Genomic DNA, 21,424 nt, shown 5'->3' with positions numbered 1-21,424 from the left:
AGTGCGTGACGTGAGCTCCACGTAGGAACCACTTATTCGTATTTTTTGTTCCCGCCCGGACTGTATCGCGGTGGGACCGGAAACATGGCGTTCAACTTCGGCGGCGCGTCCAGCAGCGCGGGTGAGTTCAATAAAACTCTTACAAAATAAACGATAAACATTCGTAGGTTTATATGAAAAGCTGTAAAATACGCTCACACACATAAAAAAATGACTCAAAACCGAATTAGCGTTGAGTGATCGGAGCGGCTGCTCAGTGAGCGCGTGAGACTCGTTACAGCTTCACCGTGTTCTTCGACGCTTATTTGTTTTCATGAGACATTTGTGTGTGTTTGTTATTGTTGATGACGATGACGATGACGATGATGAAGGCGCTACCGGCTTCTCATTTAAATCATCCTCATCCACCTCGTTTGGTTTCGGCGCTTCAACAACAACCACCGCAAACTCCCCTCATTCACTGAACGCGCTTATTCACGGCGACAGTGTCGTGTTCCCGGCGTTCCTTCAGATCGTCAGCTTTAAAAGGAGACTGTTGTCACGTTTGCAGGCGGTCACGAGCTGTTGTCATGGTTACAGGTCTTTCTGGCACGGGCTTTGGAGCCGCGACCACCACATCCGCGTCCACGGGCTTCGGCTTCGGATCAGGCGGCACGGGTGAGTGTGAGCGTGTGTGTGTGTGTGTGAGCGTGTCTGCGTGTATCTCTGTCTGCGTGTATCTCTGTCTGCGTGTATCTGTGTCTGCGTGTATCTGTGTGTGTGTGTGTGTGTGTGTGTGTGTGTGTGTGTGTGTGTGTGTGTCTGCGTGTATCTGAGTGCGTGTGTGTGTGTGTGTGTGTGTGTGTCTGCGTGTATCTGTGTGTGTGTGTGTGTGTCTGCGTGTATCTGTGTGTATCTGTGTGTGTGTGTGTGTGTGTGTGTGTCTGCGTGTATCTGTGTGTGTGTGTGTGTGTGTGTCTGCGTGTATCTGTGTGTATCTGTGTGTGTGTGTCTGCGTGTATTTGTGTGTATCTGTGTGCGTGTGTGTGTGTGTGTGTGTGTGTGTGTGTGTGTGTCTGTGTGTATCTGTGTGTGTGTGTGTCTGCGTGTATCTGTGTGTATCTGAGTGTGTGTGTGTGTGAGTGTGTGTGTGTGTGTGTGTGTGTGTGTCTGCGTGTATCTGTGTGTGTGCGTGTGAGTGTCTGTGTGTGTGTGTGTGTCTGCGTGTCTGTGTGTATCTGAGTGTGTGTGTGTGTCTGCGTGTATCTGTGTGTGATCTGTGTGTGTGTGTCTGCGTGTATCTGTGTGTGTGTATCTGTGTGTGTGTCTGTGTGTATTTGTGTGTATCTGAGTGTGTGTGTGTGTGTGTGTGTGTGTGTATGTGTGTGTGTGTGTGTGTGTGTGTGTGTCTGTGTATCTGTGTGTGTGTGTGTGTGTGCGTGTGTGTGTGTCGTGTGTGTGTGTCTGTGTGTATCTGTGTGTGTGTGTGTGTCTGCGTGTATCTGTGTGTATCTGTGTGTGTGTGTGTGTGTGTGTGTGTGTGTGTGTGTGTGTGTGTGTATCTGTGTGTGTGTGTGTCTGCGTGTATCTGTGTGTATCTGAGTGTGCGTGTGTGTGTGTCTGTGTGTATCTGAGTGTGCGTGTGTGTGTGTGTGTGTGTGTCTGCGTGTGTCTGTGTGTATCTGTGTGTGTGTGTGTCTGCGTGTATCTGTGTGTATCTGTGTGTGTGTGTGTGTCTGCGTGTATCTGTGTGTATCTGTGTGTGTGCGTGTGTGTGTCTGCGTGTATCTGTGTGTGTGTGCGCCCTTGCTTGCTTGCAGTGAGTCTCCAGTGTCTCTAACACACTTCTAACTCTCGCCCGTGTGTGTCTCTCTCTTACCTGCACGTCAGGATTCGGCTCTCTGGCCCCGAGCGGTGGCCCCGCCGCCCCCGTTAGTTTTGGGGGGTTTGGTTTGGGCCCCGCGGCCCCTGTGTTCAGTTTTGGCAGTAGCCTCAGTGGAGCAGGTAGTTGAGTCTGAGAGGTCGGAGGTCACGTCACTCATGATCGACTCACGTCACGCGTTCATTCGTGTCTGTGTGTCTGATGCCTGCGTTTAGCGCAGAGGTGCCCAGACTCGCTCCTGGAGGGCCGGCGTCCTGCAGAGTTTACTCTTACTAAGTGTGCTATAAACTTCCAGACAGGTGTCTTGAGGCAAGTTGGAGCTGAACTCAGCAGCACTCAGCAGGAGTGAGTTTGGGCACCCCTGGTTTAGCGATGCTCAGGTCATGTGATCAAACCCGCTATGTCCATCACCTCATGTTCAGCATGTTCACGTGTGGTCTGTGTCCACGTCTGTCCTCTCATGTGTGTGTGTGTGTGTGCGTGTGCGTGTTGCAGGTGCGTTCGGAGGGTTCGGCTCCACCACGACCTCCGCCGGCGCCGGCACCACCTTCAGTTTCTCCACACCATCAAACGCAGGTAGATTTTTGATCCAGATTGACGTAAGGGTTGTGTTTGTGTGAGCGCGTCTGACAGGAAGTGCTGTGGGCTGTCTGTAGGTGCGAGTCTCTTCGGAAACACTCAGAATAAGGGCTTCGGCTTCTCGTCCGGTCTGGGCTCGAGCGCACCGGCGGCAGCGGGCTTCGGCGGAGCTCTGGGCGGCGCTGGACTGGGCTTCGGAGGATTCGGTGGCATCCAGCCCGCTCAGAACCAGCAGGGTGAGACCCGCGAACGACCGCTTTAGATTTACAAACAGGGACTTTAATGTAACACATTTCCCATTGTGAATTATGATACCGCTCGGTCTGTTGGGAGTGATTGCTTTTTCAGAGCTAACCCCATGTTCAGAAACAAAATGCTTTAAACGAGCCAGGTGTGTGTGTGTTTGTAGGAGGAGTGTTTAACCAGCAGGCGTCTCAGTCCAGTCAGCTCTTTAACACAGCCAGCGCTCTCTCTGCCCCGTCGGTCCTGAGCGACGAGCGCGACTCCATTCTGGCCCGATGGAACCAGCTGCAGGCCTTCTGGGGTGTGGGAAAGGGTTACTTCAGCAGCAGCACACCGCCCGTGGAGTTCAGCCAGGAGAACCCCTTCTGCCGCTTCAAGGTCTGACCATGAGCACACATACACACATACAGAGACAGACTCACACACACACACGCTCCTGTAGCTTCAGTGGCAGGACAGTTGAAGTGTAGTTGCCAGTTATGCATATATAGTTTAGATAATTATAAATGCAACTCAGAAAAAAACTTTGTTCATGCTGAGATTCAGCATTTCATTTTTAATGTGATATTGTGCACCTGTTTTTTTTTTTTGTTTTAAACTTTTATGTCCTAATATTTCTGACATTGTCATAAATGTGAAAAATAGATTTGAATCATTTTTATTTGGTGGAGGTCAGCTGTTTCCTGTCTTTGATAAAGTTTTTCAGATTGTGTTGGTCTGGGGTGAAAAAAAAAAATTATATATATATATGTATGTATATATGTGTGTGTGTGTGTGTGTGTGTGTGTGTGTGTGTTGATGATTCTACAAAGGGTTTTGTTCTGTCGATTCTCTCGTAAACCCGTCCGTCTATCTGTGTCTCAGGCGGTGGGCTACAGCTGTGTTCCTGATGTGAAGGATGAGGATGGTTTAGTGGCTCTGGCTCTCAATAAGAAGGAAGCTGACGTTCGCTGTCAGCAGCAGCAGCTGGTCGAATCATTGCATAAAGTTCTGGGAGGAAATCCGACTCTGACGGTCAACGTGGAGGGAGTGCGAGCGTTACCCGACGACCAGTGAGACTCATCTCTTCCCTTTCGTTAAACTGTGTGATTTTAAATACATTTATTTTTTAATATATTTTTTTCAAGCTTGTGCTGTACGGCAGCGTTTCTCGAACTGCGGGACACTTAAAAACAAAAACAATCACCAGCGCTCGATTTGCGCTGCCTGAGCGGCTCATTCACACCGAACACTTTCATTCTTTGCACAGGAAATTATAAGTTATTCCTGGAAAACTTTCCCAAGTATGGTCTTTATCATTGGTCATAACTATGAAATAGTTCATTTGCTGTGTGTCATTTCGAAGGCTGCACCTCCGGCGGTCGTGTTCGTCAGTCGTCGTTACTTTTCTGGAACAGGAGACTCGGCGATGTATGTGCACGGCAAACACGACCTCTGGAGAGCACAGCCTTCAGAATGAGACTCAATTGAGAAGTTCTACAAATTTGATCATGAAATCGTGGGCTGAACCTACAGGCTGTGAGCCTAAAATAAATATCTAATACGCTCCATAGTTCGTGTGGAACAGACCTAAGCTGAAAGACTGAGTGAATTCACAAATAATAGTAGGATGTCCATAATAAAATGTTCAATCACAAGCACATGATTTAATTACACCTGTAAGTTTGAAATGATTTTTCTGTTTGGCGAGTCACACTGAAAACATCTACGAGCCGCGCTGTCTGCATCACGACGGCTGCAGAGTTTGGTTCCAGTCGTGTTCAGACTCTCAACTCTGCAGGATGTGAAGGACTCCGCTTGACCTTCTCTTGTGTTTGCGCAGAACGGAGATGATCATTTATCTGGTGGAACGTTCTCCTAACGGCACGTCGAAGCGAGTCCCGGCGTCCACGCTCTACAGTTACATGGAGCAGATGAACGTGAAGTCTCAGCTGCAGCAGCTGGGCGTGATCATGGCCGTCAGTCGCACCGCACTGACCCCGGCGCAGCTCAAACAGCTGCTGCACAACCCTCCCGCAGGTACGCGTGCGCTCGCGCATTATTACGGACGCTCGCCGAGGAACTCGTCTGACGCTGTGTTTGTGTGCAGGTGTGGATCCCATCATCTGGGAACAGGCCAAAGTGGACAATCCAGATCCAGAGAAGTGCGTCTTCATTAATCGCTCGTCGTTCCTCGCACGCCTGCGTGGTCTGATCTCATCAGCGCTGTGATTTTTCTGCTCAGGTTGATTCCGGTCCCCATGGTGGGCTTCAAAGAGCTGCTGCGCAGACTGAAGATTCAGGATCAGATGACCAAACAGCACCAGACCAGAGTGGACGTGAGTGAGACTTTCAGAGGCCGGTCGCTCTCGCCGACGCTGCCGTCGTGTGACCGGCTCTTTCTCTGCTGTGTTTCAGATCATCTCTAATGACATCAGTGAGCTGCAGAGGAATCAGGCCACGACCGCCGCCAAAATCACCCAGTACAAACGCAAGCTGATGGACCTCTCGCACAGAGTGCTGCAGGTACGACGCACACACACACACACACACACACACACACACACACACACATGTTCGTGAGCACCGCATGTCCTTCAGGACAATACACACACACACAGTCCTGTCTGTTCTTTCCTGTGTTTCAGGTGTTGATTAAACAGGAAGTTCAGAGGAAGAGCGGTTATGCCATTCAGCTGGATGAGGAACATCTGAGAGTTCAGCTGGAAACCATCCAATCAGAGCTCAACGCGCCGACACAGTTCAAGGTGTGACCATGAGCTGAAACACACCCACCATCTCTGAATCTGTGTGTGTGTGTGTGTGTGTATAATGTGTGTACGTCTGTTTCAGGGGCGACTGAATGAACTCATGTCTCAGATTCGGATGCAGAATCATTTTGGAGCCGTTCGTTCAGAAGAGCGTTATCGTGTTGATGCCGACCTGCTGAGAGAAATCAAACAGGCAAGAACCAGAACCCGCTGTGTGTGTGTGTGTGTGTGTGTGTGTGTGTGTGTGTAGTTGTTTTTGCTACATTGTGGGGACCAAATGTCCCCACAAGGATAGTAAAACCTGAAATTTTTGACATTGTGGGGACCAGCCTGCGGTCCCCACAATGTTAAAAAATTATTAAAAATAGTAAATGATGTTTATCTGAAAGTGTAACGATGCAAACATGTTTTCTGTGAGGGTTAGGTTTAGGGTTAGGGTTGGGTTAGGGGATAGACAATATCGTTTGGTCAGTATAAAATGTGTGTGTGTTGTGTTCAGAATTGTCTCCAGAAGTGAGATAAATCTGACAATCTTCCGTTAAGGGAATCAGGAGAGTCTGGAGAAACCGTAATAATAACTATTAACACAGAGCATGTAAACGTGAGTGTGGATTTCGCACAATGACAATCTCTCTGGTGTGTCACAAATGACTCAACAAGACATGTCATGGTAACTACCCAAGTAAGAGCAGTTTTCCTTTTCTGCTTTGAGTCTCTTTAAAGCAATTCACTTGTCTTTCATGAAGAGTCAAGTCTGTCCGAATTCTCGATCAAACAACAGCATGTATGACTTAACATTTAATATATGTAAAGCCGAAACAGTAGATCATGCTTGCAACGCCAAGGTCGTGGGTTTTATTTCCAGGGACCAAATCTCTCAAAATACAGTATCGTCAGGCGAGTTCAGCTAATGAACGTGTTCAATTCCTACAGCGGCATATCAAGAGAGACGCCCACTTACGTGAACTCCGTATTTTTCGGTAGGGTTATTTTCAGCCACAGAGAACAAAACTCCTCAATAAGCGTGTGTTTTGTTTTCAGCATCTGAAGCATCAACAGGAAGGTTTGAGTCACCTGATCAGTGTCATTAAGGACGATCTGGACGACATCAAGACGATTGAAGACGGACTTCACGACAGCGTTCACGGTCGCAGCGGGAAACTCAGCTGACGTAACGCACGGACTCGCCCGATAGGCCCGCGTCGACGCTAACGCGCAGCCCGGCCTGTCCGCAAGGGGCGCGGCAGCATCTTTGTTCACGTGTCGGATCGCAGAGCTCACGTCTCATCCCGAATGTGAGTTCGGAGAACTGATTCCTTTCTAAGCGTCTAAACGTGAGAAATAAATGAGACGGAAACGTCGGGATGGTGACGCCGATCGCTTTGTTTTGGAGCAGCGCATTTATTTTTACTCCTGCGTGTGATTGTGTGCCTGCAGTAGGCTGGAATGTTTAACTGTGTTTGTGATTTGATTAATAAAGTACGTTTCACTGAATGAATTTCATGTGTTTGATTTATTGAGTGTTTATAAAAGTTGAAGCACTGAAAATACCATCGTCTTCACTGGAGTAACACCCAAGAGAACATTCAGACGTGTTTGTAGTCAGTTCATCTGTGCAGCAGCTGCTCTTGAGGAAAGCGCGGCATCGTTTGCGTTCGTTCGCACCGATGGGGGCGGATCCGCTGCGCTCAATCGGGTGACGGCGGCGCTTCCATCTCGGCTCGAGAATGTTCCACCAGGCGAAAGGCCTCCATGAACTCGTTGATGTCGATGCTGCCGTCCTTGTTGAAGTCGATGCTTTCGGCCAGATCTGAGATGGCTTTATCGCTGATGTCCGTCTGCAGGTGAGAGCTCAGCAGCTTCCACGTCTGATGAAACTCCTCGAATGATATCAGACCTGAACACATCAATCTGATCTGAGAATACTGTTGGAGCCAAACTGAAGCTTTCATTTACAACACCCATTACAGATTATAAAGCATGTAAACACCCCATACACCTGATCTGATCACCTGAGTGGTCCGTGTCGATCATTCTGAAGATGCTCTCCAGGTTCGAATGATGCTTGTACAGGGTCTCCAGGAGGCTCGTGTTCGCGATCTGCCAGAATCCAATACGTACGCCTACTGGGTTACTGATGATCAGTGAAGCGTCTCTGTATCTGAACTGAATGGCTTTTGTTCTTTCAAGATTTGTATGTTAATCATATGCAAATATCAGCCACTTGTTATTAAATGAAATATTTCAGCAGGCTAGCATTAATTAGTATAAATATATAATAATAAATGAATCTTTTTAAATCCAGTTCTACATGTGCACTAAATCGTGAAAATATGGTCATTGATAAAAAAAAATCTCGAAGCGTATGAACCGTCAGTGTCACGGCAGAAACCGCTGAATGTGGTCTACATTCGATGGTTTTGTTTTCTCTGAGCTCACCTCTGTGTTTGGCTGGATGACGGACAGCTGGTTGACCCAGTCGTGATAGTTAAGCGTCCCGTCCTGTGTGCTGCCGCTCACCAGCTGAGACCTCAAAACCCTCCACGGGAGACCCAGACGCAGGACCTTCTCCACAGCGACGGCCCAGTGCTTCAGAGAGATCAGACCTGAGACAACAGACAGATCAGACGACGGCTGAGAGTTACGCTTTTTGGTAAACATGACTCTATATGCTCATTCTCAACATCTCTTCCACATGACTAACCTAAACTGCAACCCATTTCAGGTCTCAGAGTTTCTACTAATAAGTGGTTCTGCATTTACCAAAAGTACTGTAAGCCTAGGTAGATTGTAGAACCATTGCCACTAAGTTTCGCAACTTTGCTCACGATGCTTTTGAGAGAAACAGCCGTGGCCAGTTGGTTCAGGCGAGTTTGATTGGGGAGAACAAGGCTGGGAGTGAAAAAGGTGAGTGAGTGTGTGTGCATGCATGTGTGTATGTTTGCTACCTGTGCACTGTGGGTCGTATTCCTGAAACTCTCGGATCAGGGCAGACTTGTGTGCAAACAGCTGCATCCTCAGAGCCTGTAATGCAGAACGTTCCGTTCGTCCCACACTACACACACACACACACAATCCTGTTTGACACACATTTTCCAACAGAATCTGATACAATCAAAAACACGAATAAAACATTTTAGACTGAGCTGCACAGGATTGGTGTTTAGAGTAGAGTTCAGCTATCACACATTTATGTGGCTACGGGGTTAGGACAACAAAACTGAAACACTGGTCAGTGTGGTGTTGGTGGTTTCATGGCTATATTTGCGCAGCCTGGTGGCCAATCTTTACTTCACACTCTTCCACCAGTAAGAATAAGTGTGAAGGTTGACTATGTGCACCCAGTGGTTCAAACGCTGTGCCCTGAAGGAGGTGCCATGTATCAGGATGATAATGCACCAATACACACAGTAAGACCAGAGTGACCGAGTGGTTTGATGAACATGAAAGTGAAGTTGAACATCTCCCATGGCCTACACAGTCAACAGAGCTGAATATTATTGAGACACTTTGGGGTGTTTTGGAAGACAAGTCAGGAAATGTCTTACTACACCAGTGTTCTGCAAGAGGACAACTAACTGCTGTGCAGGACCTGTATTTGTCATACAGGAGGAGGCCCAACACCATACTAATTGTGGTCTAAAACCAGGTGTTTCAGCTTCATTGTCCAACCCCTGTAGATTTTTTGTGTGAAGGACACCCCAAAACAAGTTTTCAGATCCCACTCTGGTCCTGGTAAACCATATGTTATGGGGACACAAAGATCCAAAATCCTTGTCCTTGTGGGGACATTTTTTGGTCTCCATGAGGAAACAAGCTTGTAAATTGTACAGAATGCCATTTTCTGAAAATCTAAAACTGCAGAAAGTTTTCTGAGGTATCGGTTTAGGAGTAGGGTTGGTGTGGGGCGACAGAATGTACAGAATAAAAACCATTACACCCATGAAATGTCCACATAAAACATGAAACCCCAACATATGGTGTGTGTGTGTTTGTTCACCTCTGTCTGAGCGTCAGGTCTCGTGTGGATCTGCTGGCCTGAAACTGTTTGAAGTGTGGAATGAGGTCAGGACCCAAACGAATGTAAGCACCTCTGTTACTGCCAACGTCATAGTAATTAGAGGCTGAAAATATTGTCAAAACCTGCAAATGCAAAATAATCAACTCCTCAAAACATATTACAATCAAACTCTAGATTGATGGATGGATGAGTGTTAATGGATGGATAGCTCACCCTACCATTGTGGCAGAATTCATAACCTTCCTGTTTACACTCATGAGACCTGATGAGAAGCTGTAGTTTGTGTCTGTCCAGCACTTCCTGTGTGACATCCGGCCCCCAGTAACACCCGCCACCTCGAACCTCATTGGGGACGCAACCGTTCTGAGACATCGGGTCACTCCACAGGACGTCCACTATCTGATGAGGGTGTGTGAGACAAACTGCACTTTAACTCTCGAACTGCACTTTAACTCTCGATCGCACATGATGTCTTAACACTAAAGGACAACGTCTCAGATCGTATTTACTGCCTGCGTACTCTGACTGAAAAATGTGCTGTCCTAAATATACCACCATTCTTGTGCAGGAATTTAAAGAAGCACTTGATTGGTTGTTCAAATGTAGATATCATTACACTGGAAAAAAACTAAAAAAAACTACAAACCTTCTTAAATCAATATATGCCAATAATACATTGATGGTCAATAGTATTTTACAAAGCAAAAACTGGTAACAAAAAAATTAAAAAAATATTCTCAGCAGTGTGGAGGGATCCGGCTGCTCAACGTGATCGACTATCTGCATCAGCGGGAATCAGCTTTGGCCTTAAACACATTCTGAATGTCTCAGTAACGCTAACATCAGATTACGGCAAGTGACGGCACAGGCCAAACACGATTACTTTACCTCCTAAAAAGCTGTAAACGCAACAACACATGGTGTCTGGTCCTAAGAGCACTGCAGACTACCTACACACACAGCAACAAAAAGTACCATGGTATTTCCATGGTTTGTCTGATTTTATTCCATGGTAATGCCGTGGTATTCTTTGAAGTAAATTATGGTAATCACTCAGTACCACGGTATATATAAAAGTACCATGATATTACCATCTGATACATCACTGTACCACAGTAGTTTTTTTCTAAGGTTTCTTCAAATTGTTTGGTCATACTGTGATAAGTGAGAGAAACAGAGAGAAAGACAGCAGTGAGTGTGTGTGTGTGTGTGTGTGTGTGTTTGGGTGTTATCACTAACATGATTCAGTGGGTTTGTGTTTTCACCTGTTTCCAATCATCTGCGTCTGCCTCCAGAACCTCAGCACAATCTGATTCGGACAGCAGACTGAGACCGGCCAGGCGGCGTCTCTCTCGCAGCTCCTCCTCGACGGAGCGACCCGTCCGGCCGGACTCGGAGTGCACCGAATGCCGCTGGAGCTCCTGTCTGAGTCGGACCGGTGCGCCGTGAGTCAGAGACTGAACTCTCCTCCGTACCGAGCTGAACTCGTCGTCTCCGTCTGGCTCGAGAGCCGCTTCCTTCGGCCTCGCCGACGCTCCTCTCCTCTTCAGGGGCCTGAGAGCTGAAACGAACTGAGGGAAAACAGTCCAGAATAGAATGACTGACACGCATGAAACACAACAACATCCTCCTCCACTGGATTTCATGCGATCGAAGAGTAACGTACTCTGTGACGGTCTAGTTTGGCGATCACATTCAAGTCTGTCTTGTCAGAAATTCCTCCGTGTAGAATCAGAACTTTCTGGTCGATCACTGTTGCCAGCGGCAACCAGCTGAAGATCTTCTGGAGAAGTTTAAGAATCATTTTCCCATGAACCTGTGACGACATCAGAGAAAAGCGCTCAGTATCGCTCCTTCATGTCATGAAGATGATTGTTTGTGTTTGGAGCCGATTACTGTGAGTTCTCTCATCAGATCAAACGGGTGAAGACGTTAATATTGTAATCGTGGTTTTTGGTGTGAACAGGCTTTTGCTGTCGTAACACTATACGTTTTCTGCAGTAGCGTTTTTTGGGTGGGGGGCGCCTCTGGTTTTCTGTCAGTACTTTACAACAGATCGAGAATGAAATCAGATCAGTTAAAACTATTCAATTCATGATTTTGTTATCCAAGTGAAACGGACTTGTGTTTGTCCCCGTTTAATATAGAGAGATTAAGTCAAATGGTATTAACAGCTAAAATACTCTGCGTTGACAAAACTATTTGGACTTATGACCATTACTCCAGCAGGGACTTTAACCTGGCCTATACATAACGTACTTCTATAATCCAAATCCGTTAAAGGATTGTTAGGCTGCATTAATTAGGTCAGCCGGAACCGGGAACACTTCCCGTAACACCCGATGTACTCGTTGCATCGTAAGAAGAATGGCATCTACGCTAATATTAGTCTGCATCTTTCTTATTCCAAGGTCACCGTAGCCACCAGATCGAGTCTGTATCCAGATCAGAGGGTCACTGCAGTCCCCCGGATCCAGTCCGTACCCAGCACAGATGGTGGATCAACACCTAGAGAAGACCTCTACATCCCCGAACATCAGCGGGAACCATGTCAATTAGATGAGCCCCAGAGACGGACCATCAATGAGGAGCTTATTACCTAGACAGCGCAAGACCACGGAACCAGATGAGTCCTCTGCGATCTGACTTTGCTGCAACATGGAACTTTTGTATTATTGACACACTATTGTGCTATTTAATACTGTAAAGTTGCTTTGACACAACCTGTTTTGTTAAAAAGCGCAGTATAAATAAACGTGATTAATTGATTGATAATGGCATATTATTCTAAATACATACATGCAAATGGATCCTCACGCCTCTGAGTCATTGTTACACATAGACATTAATATAGAGCTGAGTGTTTCTGTAGGAATTTTTGCCCATTCATCCAGTAGAGCATTTGTGAGGTCAGGCACGGACGCTGGATGAAAAAGCCTGGCTCACAATCTCCGTTTTCAGTTCAAAGATGTTGGATGGGGCAGTCAAGTTCTTCCACACCAGGCCCATCCAACCATGTCTTTGCGCACTGGGGAACAGTAATAGAAAAGGGCCTCCCCAAACTGTTCCCGCAAAGTTGGAAGCACAGCGATGTCCAAAATGTCTTGGGAAATGTTAACACTTCAGCCTAACTTCTCTGAAAGTAAGAGGCCGACCCCTGAAAAACAGCCCCAAACTTTACAGGCAGCACAATGCAGTCATGATGGGAACATTCCCCTGGCGTCTGCCAAACCCAGACTCGCCCATCAGACTCGTGTGCTTGGTTGCTCCACTGCTCCAGAATCCAGTATCTGTGTGCTTTGTGATGTGAGGCTTGCATGCAGCTGCTCTCCCATGAAAACCTATTCCAGGAAACATCATGCTGCACAGTTTTTGTGCTGATATAAATGCCAGTGGAAGTTTGGAGCTCTTCAACAAATCGTTGACGATTCTTACACACCACGTGCCTCAGCACTCATTGACCCGCTCTGTGACTTTATGTGGGCTTCTTGCTGCTGTTCCTCTACTCTCCTCTACTTTCCGACAATACCATTTACAGTTGAGTGTGGAATATATAGCAGGATGAAATTTGCCAAACTGACTTATTGCAAAGATGGCATTCTATCCACAGTAGCACGCTTCAATTCACTGAGCTCTTCAGAACACTTTTTTTACCACAAACGTTTGTAAATGCAGACTGCATGGCTTACACTTATGGGTCTGAATGAAACACGATAACATTGTGCTAAATATTGAAAAGTTCTTGCATTTTTCATGTACAGAAGATAGCGGTGTCAAAACAATCCCTGGTCGCATGGATCTGCAATAGTCAAGCCTGGCCAGTAGTTGAAAGGAAAGGAAAGGACGTGACGTGTGGCCAAGTATGGTGACCCAAACTCATTTAACCCATCCAAGTGCACACACACAGTAGTGAACAAATACCCGGAGCAGTGGGCAGCCATATTGCTATCGCTTCGGCGCCCGGGGAGCAGTTGAGGGTTGACTCACCTCAGTCGTGGTATTGAGGGCGGAGAGAGCGCTGGTTATTCACTCCCTCCACCTTCAATCCCTGCCGGACCTGGGACTCACCTGTTTGGCGGTGTGACTTTGTAAAGAAACACTACATGAACATGCATATGCATGAATTCACATTTTTGTTGGGACATCAACGGTATCGCTATCAAAAAGTTACACTTTGAAACCTGTTTTCAAAAGTTTTCCTTTTCAGACCCCTAAAATGCTGTTGTCGTGTGAAAGAATGGCCAAAACACATGAAAACGTTTTGTTTTTAGTTGGAAGTAGTGTTGTGTAAACAACCCCTCAGTCTGGAACCTTCAATTCCTTAAGAAATGTAAAGTATAAAGCAAACGGAGTGCATGCAACACTCATCTACAAGACAATGTCTGAATGGAGTGTGTATGTAAATAAAGCGGTCCAGTGATTTCATGACAGTTCTTATTTGCTAATGCAGACAAACCGCCTGCTAATGTGTGAATGGACGGACAGATGAGTGGAAGGTGTAAATCCTCTTAGAGCAGAGGTGTTCAATCCTGCTGGAGGGCTGCAGAGTTTAGCTCTAATCGCAATTAAACGCATCCAAACCAGCTAACGAAAGTCTTCAGCATCACTAGAAATGTCCAGGCGGGTGTCATTGAGGCCGGTTGGAGCTAAACTCTGCTGGACGTTGGTCCTCCAGGAGCAGGATTGGACACGCTGCCTTAGAGATGAGTGGTGGACGGTTAGTTCACCTGGTATTTGCCCAGAACTTCCTTAGTGAAGCCATATCTGCATGAAAAAACAAAACAAAAAGATTTTCCATTTTATAATGTATATAAATCCAGTTCTGTCAGATCCATTCCATTGCTCACTAACACAAATGTAGGTGATATTATATATCTAAACATATATATTATGTTTGATTCATAACATCACCTCAGATTAACGATGTGGTCCTCGTGGTTTCCTCTGTTCAGATGCACGTCGTGTGGATACAGCAACAGAAAAGCGAACAGAACCAACAGGATCTCTATGGACTCTTTTCCTCTGTCCACGAAATCGCCGTTGAAGACGTACGGCGTCTCCGCCGATGGAAAACCGTTCTAGTATTGAACAAAAATCCGTAACTGGCACATTCAAATGCAATGAATTGTGGAAAAAAAGAATTTTACTGACTTTGTAAAAGATTAACAGCAGATCCTCAAGATGGCCGTGTAAGTCTCCTGCAAGAGTGGCAAAGAATTAAACTGCGCTCGTACCCTTAAAAAACGGCACGTTTCGTCGCAAGACGCCGTGGGAATGAGTGTGTTACTCACCACAGATGGTGATCTCTTTGTGTTTGCAGGTACACACGTGACTGATGTTGGGCATCAAGCGCAGGAGCGTCCACGTCTTACCCAGCAGCTGCAGCACGTACCGCGCGTGGAGCTTCTACGGAGAGAGATCTGCGCTTAAACACGCGCACTCCTGCCGCTTGCGCTGACAGATGAGAGGGACTGAGGGCGGCTCATTCGCTGGTTTTGTAACGGTACGTGAAGCCGTTCTGCTGCTTTGACAGAAATGATCATACCTGTTTGTTTTTGAAGGCGTCCACCAGCTCCGTGACGTTGGAGATGGTCAGCGGGAAGGAGAGATGGGGGCCGGCGTAGACGTCTGGAACCTCAATGTCCTTATAACAGAAGTGTCTCTCCCACTCTGCGTCCTGGAACAGGTCGCTCTCGCCAAACATCTGAGAGACGAGATTCCCTGAGAGAGACGGCCAGTGGGAATCTGTTTAGTGACACTGACACTTTAGTGACATCATTCGAAGAATTGAGAGTTTCTTACTTTGGCTGTTGGCAGAACTGAAATGATCCATCAGGTAACTGAAGAAATTATACAGCTGCAGGGACACAAACAGCGTGAGCGTGTTTCATGCGTAAGTCTCTGTGACTCTAAGTCTGTGCTTCATTACTGCTGGAAATTGTGTGTATTGTGGAGAACATCACCTTGATATGATCCTGTTGCCCAGAATACTCAATAGACTGAAAGACGTTCCAGGTGCAGCGGCGTCTCATCTCCAGCCGTGCCACATACTGACGGTACCAGCGCTGGATGAGCAGCGCCGCCCGCATCGCTACACAGAGCGACAGCAAGAGAGAGATGGACAGAGAGACAGAGAGACAGACAGGGACGGTCAGGCCAGCAGGAGACGTGAGTGACGGTGATGTTTCTTTAGACTCACAGAAACGTGAAATCTGTCTGACCTGTAGCTGCTGCACGTGAGAGAGAAAACAACACGAAAAACAGAGCGCTTGATGTTCATTCACAGTCACTGACAACAACGAGTCATTTACGGAAAAAAAAGAGTGAAGGAATTACCTGGAACTGAGATGTTCCCTAAAGAGAGACATGACAGAGACACAGAAGGACACAGCAAAGTGAGCTGTATTTCTCTCAGTCATTTAACGGTTGTAGTGTCAAAACCTAAAATCATCATTCACGCACCTCGATCGCATGGTTTCAGTCGCAGTTGGTTTGATTTTGTGACTCCGCATCCCATGTCACGTCAGCCGTTGCACACCTGTGAATTCATTCATGTTTCTGATTCTGATAGTCTGAATTTCACTTTTGAACAACTGTAAATTGTAACGTGTCCCGTGCTCTAGGATTGATTGATTGCTAATAAAAATAGAAGTCTCGTTCTCCGTTCCCTAACCTGTCTTGAGTAATTTAGCTCCAATTCTACAAAAGACCTCCAGCCGCTGTGCTTCAGAAAACAGCAACAGAGCGCCACACTCACCCGGTGAGGGTCTGTCAAACTCCCTCCATGTCGGCAGAGCCCGTGAAGCCACCGGCAGCACAAAGTGTGACAAACTTCACTCTCGATGAACCTGGAACACCTGCGCAGAGAGAGACAGATGGTGAAATGGAGCTCATCCGCGTGACCGCTTCATCAAAACAACACGCTGCGGCTGGATTAGGGTTAATACCGCGGCTCGGCTCCAACCCAGAATAGACGGATAAAGAGCTGCTAAAGGCCGCCGGCTCCGTGTGCTTGAGCCTCTCGCTCCACCGTTCAGAGCTGACGTCTACCTGACAGAACGCAGCCACAGAAAATGAAGCATGAACTTATCTTTAAGTGATGTTTTATTAACAAATTTCGGGAGGAGTTCGCACAGATAATTAACACGGCCAATTCACCATTAGCAATCACACTCCCTATCCAAGCACCTCAACAGAATCCCTTTAAATAGCCAAGCAGTCCTACCTTCATTTATCTCTAGTTTTTCAGCATCCCTCCACCACCCCGTCTCCTCACCTTCAGCTCGGGGGGGAGCGCTCATTGGGTTCGGGCCAAATGCCGAGCTCGGACCGCTCTCCCTGGGCAGGGGGGGTGCCCCGGGCTCGGGAATGATTACCGAGCTCGAGCCCTCTCCCGGACAGCACGCCAAACACGCTTAACTTTTATGCTGTTTATTATATGTAAGCGCGAACTCGTGAAATGTTTGTCATTGGAACAAAAAGACCAGTTCTCCACATTCATCACTGCTGTATTTAATAGGCCTTAGTATAAAAATGATGGAATTCAACCAGATTTCTAAACATGTGCTACATGATTTCAGTACCATCACGGTACACTTATACACTCATGATTTGAATACCCTGGTGAAAAAACCAGCATATGCTGGTTAGGTATGTTTTGATGCTGGTTTATGCTGGTCTTAGCTGGTCATGTTGCTGGTGAAGGACCAGCAAAAACCAGCAAAGGACCAGCAAAAACCAGCAAAGGACCGGCTTAAACCAGCATCAAAACACACCTACCAGCATATGCTGTTTTTTTCACCAGGGTATTTAAATCATGTGTGTATAAGTGTACTGTGATGGGACTGAAATAATGTAGCACGTTTAGAATTGGTGAAAAAAGCGTGTATGTGAATACGGTCAGGCTTACGCCAGAAAAAACATTTCTCGACAGGTCAGCAGTGAATGAAACCCTATAAGAAGTTGTCCTCCAACGGCACCGATTTCTCAGAACGACAGATAAACGGTTGTTTGTTTCTTTAGATTGCCGTTCACACGCAGGTGTTGGAATTCCTCCTGACGCAAGGGAGTTACAGCGCGACAAACTCAAGGACAAACACAGCCAGCGCTCCTTTGGTTCGGTTCATCTGAGGTCAGAAGAGAAACTACAGATGCTACAACAGTGTCCGGCTTTGTATTTCTCTTGAGAAATGACCTGCGGAGTCAAAGAAATATCAGAAAGGATGGTTCTCATGTTCATCCCTGACCCTGTAAACACAGACTGATTAGTGATCAGTAACCAGGTTTTAACCCCAGTCCTGAACATGTGCACACAGTTTTGCAAGGCCTTACTAACCCTCTACATTTTAGGCCCGTCGCGATGAATCCATCTGAAATTCATATCGGCTGATTCTGATGAACGGCACAAAGCTCAAATAAATATTTGATTTTCAAACTGACCTTACGAAAAAGACGTTTACTCAAGTGTGCTATTAGTATGCTTCTTTTAAACTAAAAATAGGAAAGTATACTTAGGATTAGTCTACATTTTATGTACTTCTCAGAAATATACTTAAAATGACATTGAAGTATACTTGATTTATACTTAGTCTAGAGCAATATTGTTCCCTGAGAATCTATGTTTTCATTGTTATATGGTAGGGGGCGCTATTATCTTTTTGTTTGAAATGTTGTTACTTTTTATTATTATTTATGAAGCATACTCACATTCAAGTGTTAATAAAAAGGAATGCTATGAAGCTAGAATAAAATGTTTTTGTTTACAAAACTGATCTTTCTTTTGATGTTTTGTATGTTCAGATTTTCATATAACAAAACATATATAAATTAATACCTAATAGTAGTACATAGTAGTATACTTAAAGTATGATGTAAAGTTCATTTAAAGAAAACTTACGGATATAAAAGTAATAAACTACTAGTTTATTAGTAGAGTATACTTCAAAGTGTACTAAAAATGCTCCAAGCATTTAATTGGTCAACTATCAGTATACCTATAAGTTCACTTTTAGTATAGTTGCAGTACAAACTAAAACATAGATATAAACTAGTTTTGTTCTCAAAGTTTACTACTGTTATAAAAGTATACTTTTGTATACTAGAAAGTGGGCCAATTTAGTCCCAATACGTTTTGAAATAGTACACTTACAAGTATACTGCTAGTACACTGACATTTGTAAACTTACTACATAAAGTATACTTAATAATATACTTAAACTTTACTTAAGTATACTTAATCAAATAAACTTGAAATATACTTCTTTTTGGTAAGGGTACTCTTGCGTGACACGCTCGAGAGTGTTCAATCTGTCAACTGTCGACGTGTCCTGGGAATGAGGCACGTTCACGTACCGCACAGACGCAGGCCCATTTCACGAATGGCTTCTTTATTTGTGCCGCATTGCTGTTCTTTCTGATCTTTTCATATTTTCCATCTGTCGTCCCGCAGGTTTGAGCTTATCGTCTTTGCTAGTCTGTAACCGTACGATAGTGTTTTTCTCAATTCCACCTTTATTCTCCACCTCCTTTCCAACACCATCCGTTTGCTCGACATGAAAACAGTGTAAAATATTCCAAGGCCAAGTTCAGCCTGAGCAGATAAATCCCCGCTTTCCCAGGCCGCTACAAACAACATTCATTCATTCGTCTCCAGTGGCAGCGAGAGTCCAGAGAGCGGCCATCACAAGACACGAGCGTTGACCTGTAGTCCGCAGTCATGCGTCTGGCGTTGTGCGTCGTGGTCGTGCTGTTCGGGTTTCCACTCGGGAAGATGTTTGTTCTCCATCCTTCACCTGAGGCTTCTTCTGCGAACGCCAACAGGTAAGAGCCGACGTTCGACGTCACGACGAACGGATCAAAGAAGAACATGTTTTCATGTAACCGTCCTTTTGTTCAGGAGCAGGTTCTGGGGAGAGTTTCATGCATTTGTACAGGTAGATGTGCTGTTAGTAGGAACTCCCATTACAGCTCGTTCACCGTGAACCATCTATGAGTCCAGATGAACCTGAAGTCTTAGTTTCGGTAGAGGTTCAGGCTGATTCATTACAGTAGCGTGCTGTTCTTCCACTTGAGGCCATCACATTGACCAAAAGAGAATTACTGGTTATTTTGGGAAAATGTTTCTTGCTCTGGATTCTACTGTGGTGTTTTGTTGTGTACTTGGGTTGACTGCAAAAACACATGTAAAGTTCTAGAGATATAAATGAGGGCATCTCCCTTCTTCTCCGGTGTCCTGTTACGGGGTCAAACGCTGAGCCTTCACAAACACGCCGAAGCTCCGGCAGCACACGGCTGCGCTCCAGAACATTTGGCTGCGATCTGACAGGCACACACACACACACGTCGTGTTTCCGTGTTTTATGGGGACATTCCATTGGCGTAATAGGTTTTATACTGTACAAACCGTATTTTCTATCGCTCTACACCTAAACCTAGCCCTCACAGGAGACTGTGCACACTTTTACTTTCTGAAAAAAACTTGTTCTGCATGATTTATAATCCTGTTTCCTCACAGACTCTGCAAAGGTGTGATTGACGATATGGGTTTGCAATGATATGTGTTGTTTTCTTTTTTTTCAGATGCAGGGGAGAACTGGAAATCAGGAAAATCCTTCTGGAATCTCTAAACCTCCAGCAGGAGCCTCATGTGTACGTGTCAAAGATGAATCGTCTGCGTGACAAGTGGAAAGGCGCTTTCAAAAGCAGGCTCCCATCCTCACCAGGTACCCCAGAGATCCGGCTCACGTAAACACCAGGTCAGCCCGGTTTCTGCTAAATCTGATCTCTTGTCTGTTTAGCAGGTAACTCTACATTTCCTGAGGATTCTGGAAACTCGACGTGCTGCAAACGTTCCTGTCAGGTCTTCATTAAAGGTGAGCCTTCAGATGCATCCTGGTGTGACTGCTTTGGTTGTTAAAACCAGCATAAACGAAAGGCCGTTCAACTACGATAAATACTTGGTACCATTTCTTTCCGTTTGATTTTGGGGTAAAATGTGACCTGGGCAGCCGTGGTGAGATTCGGCTCATCGTGCTTGTGTCTTCTTCCGTGTGAATGTGTCAGATCTGGGCTGGGACCGCTGGGTGGTTTATCCAGAGAGCTTCACCTTCGTCCAGTGCCGATCCTGCGGCGTCAAGAGCGCAGACGCGGCCACGCAGGTAAGTGTCCTCTACGTCCTGTTCGGCTGTCTTATTTTATGTTAAGAAAGGCTTTACACAAACATTTTTCTCTCATCTGCTCTCTGGGCTCAGGCGTGATCTTAATTGTCTTCCCACAGCGCTGTAAGCCGACCGCTCACGGCATCCTCCCGTTCGTCTACGTGGACGAATGGAGCAGTTTGGTTCTGTCCTCGGTGAGTCTGATCCACGAGTGCGGCTGCGACCCTGGAGAGAAAACGCAGGACCCCGAGGTCACGACCCCGTCCTAGAAAGCGTTCCTGACCCACAGGTCACGCTGACCTGCGTGACTATCGGTACAGAAACACAGTAGAGAAGCTCGGCTTTTTGGATTCGTAGGTTTATAGCTTAGCAAACGTATTTAGCGTCTTTTGACTTTTGCTGCTGCTGCTGAGAGGTCGGACTCTAGTGGCCTTCAAGAGTGGAATCACATAAAGTTCTCAGAAGAGACAAAGTTCTCAATCTAACCCTGTTATTTGAGTTTCATAGAAATGCACAATGGACCTTCTGTTACAAATCAATTCAAGGCCAAATCTGTGTTGAACTTCAGGCTTTTATGGGGCTGCGGTTGCAGTCTGGCCTGATTTCAGTGGCCTGAAAAAATGCTGTCGATCAGCTCTGCCAAAACCTTTTTCTGTGCGAATCTGAGGGTACGTCCAGAATTAAATGACATTCTTCTGTCAGTTATTTCTCTAATGTGGCATCGGGCACGATCGTTAGCGTTAACGTGCCTCTGCGTGTCGGGAAACGCCCAGTCTTCTAGAAAACAATCGAATAGTTTGATTCATTCCAGCAT

General features: G+C 46.1%; 2 protein-coding genes across 5 annotated transcripts; one reads left to right on the top strand and one right to left on the bottom strand.

The window, feature by feature from the left end:
• Nucleotides 1-21: 21 nt before the first annotated feature.
• Nucleotides 22-6,931, top strand: nup54 (nucleoporin 54). 4 transcript variants are annotated; one of them, XM_051104925.1, is made up of 14 exons: nucleotides 22-121; nucleotides 580-657; nucleotides 1,870-1,983; nucleotides 2,357-2,437; nucleotides 2,518-2,676; nucleotides 2,850-3,061; nucleotides 3,548-3,735; nucleotides 4,506-4,702; nucleotides 4,773-4,827; nucleotides 4,908-5,001; nucleotides 5,081-5,188; nucleotides 5,311-5,430; nucleotides 5,516-5,626; nucleotides 6,475-6,931. In XM_051104925.1, exons 1-14 carry the CDS (start codon nucleotides 85-87, stop codon nucleotides 6,601-6,603), a joined length of 1,683 nt encoding a protein of 560 aa, XP_050960882.1. In that variant the 5' UTR covers nucleotides 22-84; the 3' UTR covers nucleotides 6,604-6,931. The 4 variants fall into 4 exon arrangements, with proteins under 4 accessions (XP_050960882.1, XP_050960883.1, XP_050960884.1 ...); XM_051104927.1 differs by lacking the exon at nucleotides 22-121 and adding an exon at nucleotides 217-479; XM_051104926.1 differs by lacking the exon at nucleotides 1,870-1,983 and having other exon boundaries at nucleotides 23-121.
• A 190-nt stretch (nucleotides 6,932-7,121) lies between these two features.
• On the bottom strand, nucleotides 7,122-18,979 carry LOC127162098 (serine/threonine-protein phosphatase with EF-hands 2). The gene is made up of 19 exons (XM_051104883.1): nucleotides 18,806-18,979; nucleotides 16,212-16,311; nucleotides 15,917-15,992; nucleotides 15,791-15,808; nucleotides 15,418-15,545; nucleotides 15,257-15,311; nucleotides 15,000-15,175; nucleotides 14,746-14,860; nucleotides 14,606-14,652; nucleotides 14,366-14,532; nucleotides 14,182-14,218; nucleotides 11,121-11,270; nucleotides 10,720-11,025; nucleotides 9,668-9,853; nucleotides 9,434-9,576; nucleotides 8,382-8,488; nucleotides 7,873-8,039; nucleotides 7,446-7,533; nucleotides 7,122-7,330 (listed from the first exon to the last, which is right to left on the bottom strand). The coding sequence occupies exons 3-19, from the start codon at nucleotides 15,969-15,971 to the stop codon at nucleotides 7,122-7,124; spliced, it is 2,154 nt and encodes a 717-aa protein (XP_050960840.1). The 5' UTR covers nucleotides 15,972-15,992; nucleotides 16,212-16,311; nucleotides 18,806-18,979.
• Nucleotides 18,980-21,424: the final 2,445 nt, after the last annotated feature.

The sequence above is a fragment of the Labeo rohita genome, unplaced genomic scaffold (genome assembly GCF_022985175.1).
Source record: "Labeo rohita strain BAU-BD-2019 unplaced genomic scaffold, IGBB_LRoh.1.0 scaffold_84, whole genome shotgun sequence".
Classification (NCBI taxonomy): domain Eukaryota; kingdom Metazoa; phylum Chordata; class Actinopteri; order Cypriniformes; family Cyprinidae; genus Labeo; species Labeo rohita.
Note: the sequence above shows the minus strand (reverse complement) of the source record. Positions and strands in the feature narration are given on the sequence as shown.

Coding starts and splice junctions, on each gene's coding strand:
- nup54 (XM_051104927.1), top strand. CDS start 314: ATGAGACATTTGTGTGTGTTTGTTATTGTTGATGACGATGACGATGAC. Junction 4,703..4,772: donor GCTGCACAACCCTCCCGCAG/GTACGCGTGCGC, acceptor GTTTGTGTGCAG/GTGTGGATCCCATCATCTGG. Junction 5,189..5,310: donor TCTCGCACAGAGTGCTGCAG/GTACGACGCACA, acceptor CCTGTGTTTCAG/GTGTTGATTAAACAGGAAGT.
- LOC127162098 (XM_051104883.1), bottom strand. CDS start 15,971: ATGGGATGCGGAGTCACAAAATCAAACCAACTGCGACTGAAACCATGC. Junction 14,861..14,999: donor ACGCCTTCAAAAACAAACAG/GTATGATCATTT, acceptor CTCTCTCCGTAG/AAGCTCCACGCGCGGTACGT. Junction 14,219..14,365: donor GACCACATCGTTAATCTGAG/GTGATGTTATGA, acceptor TTTTTCATGCAG/ATATGGCTTCACTAAGGAAG.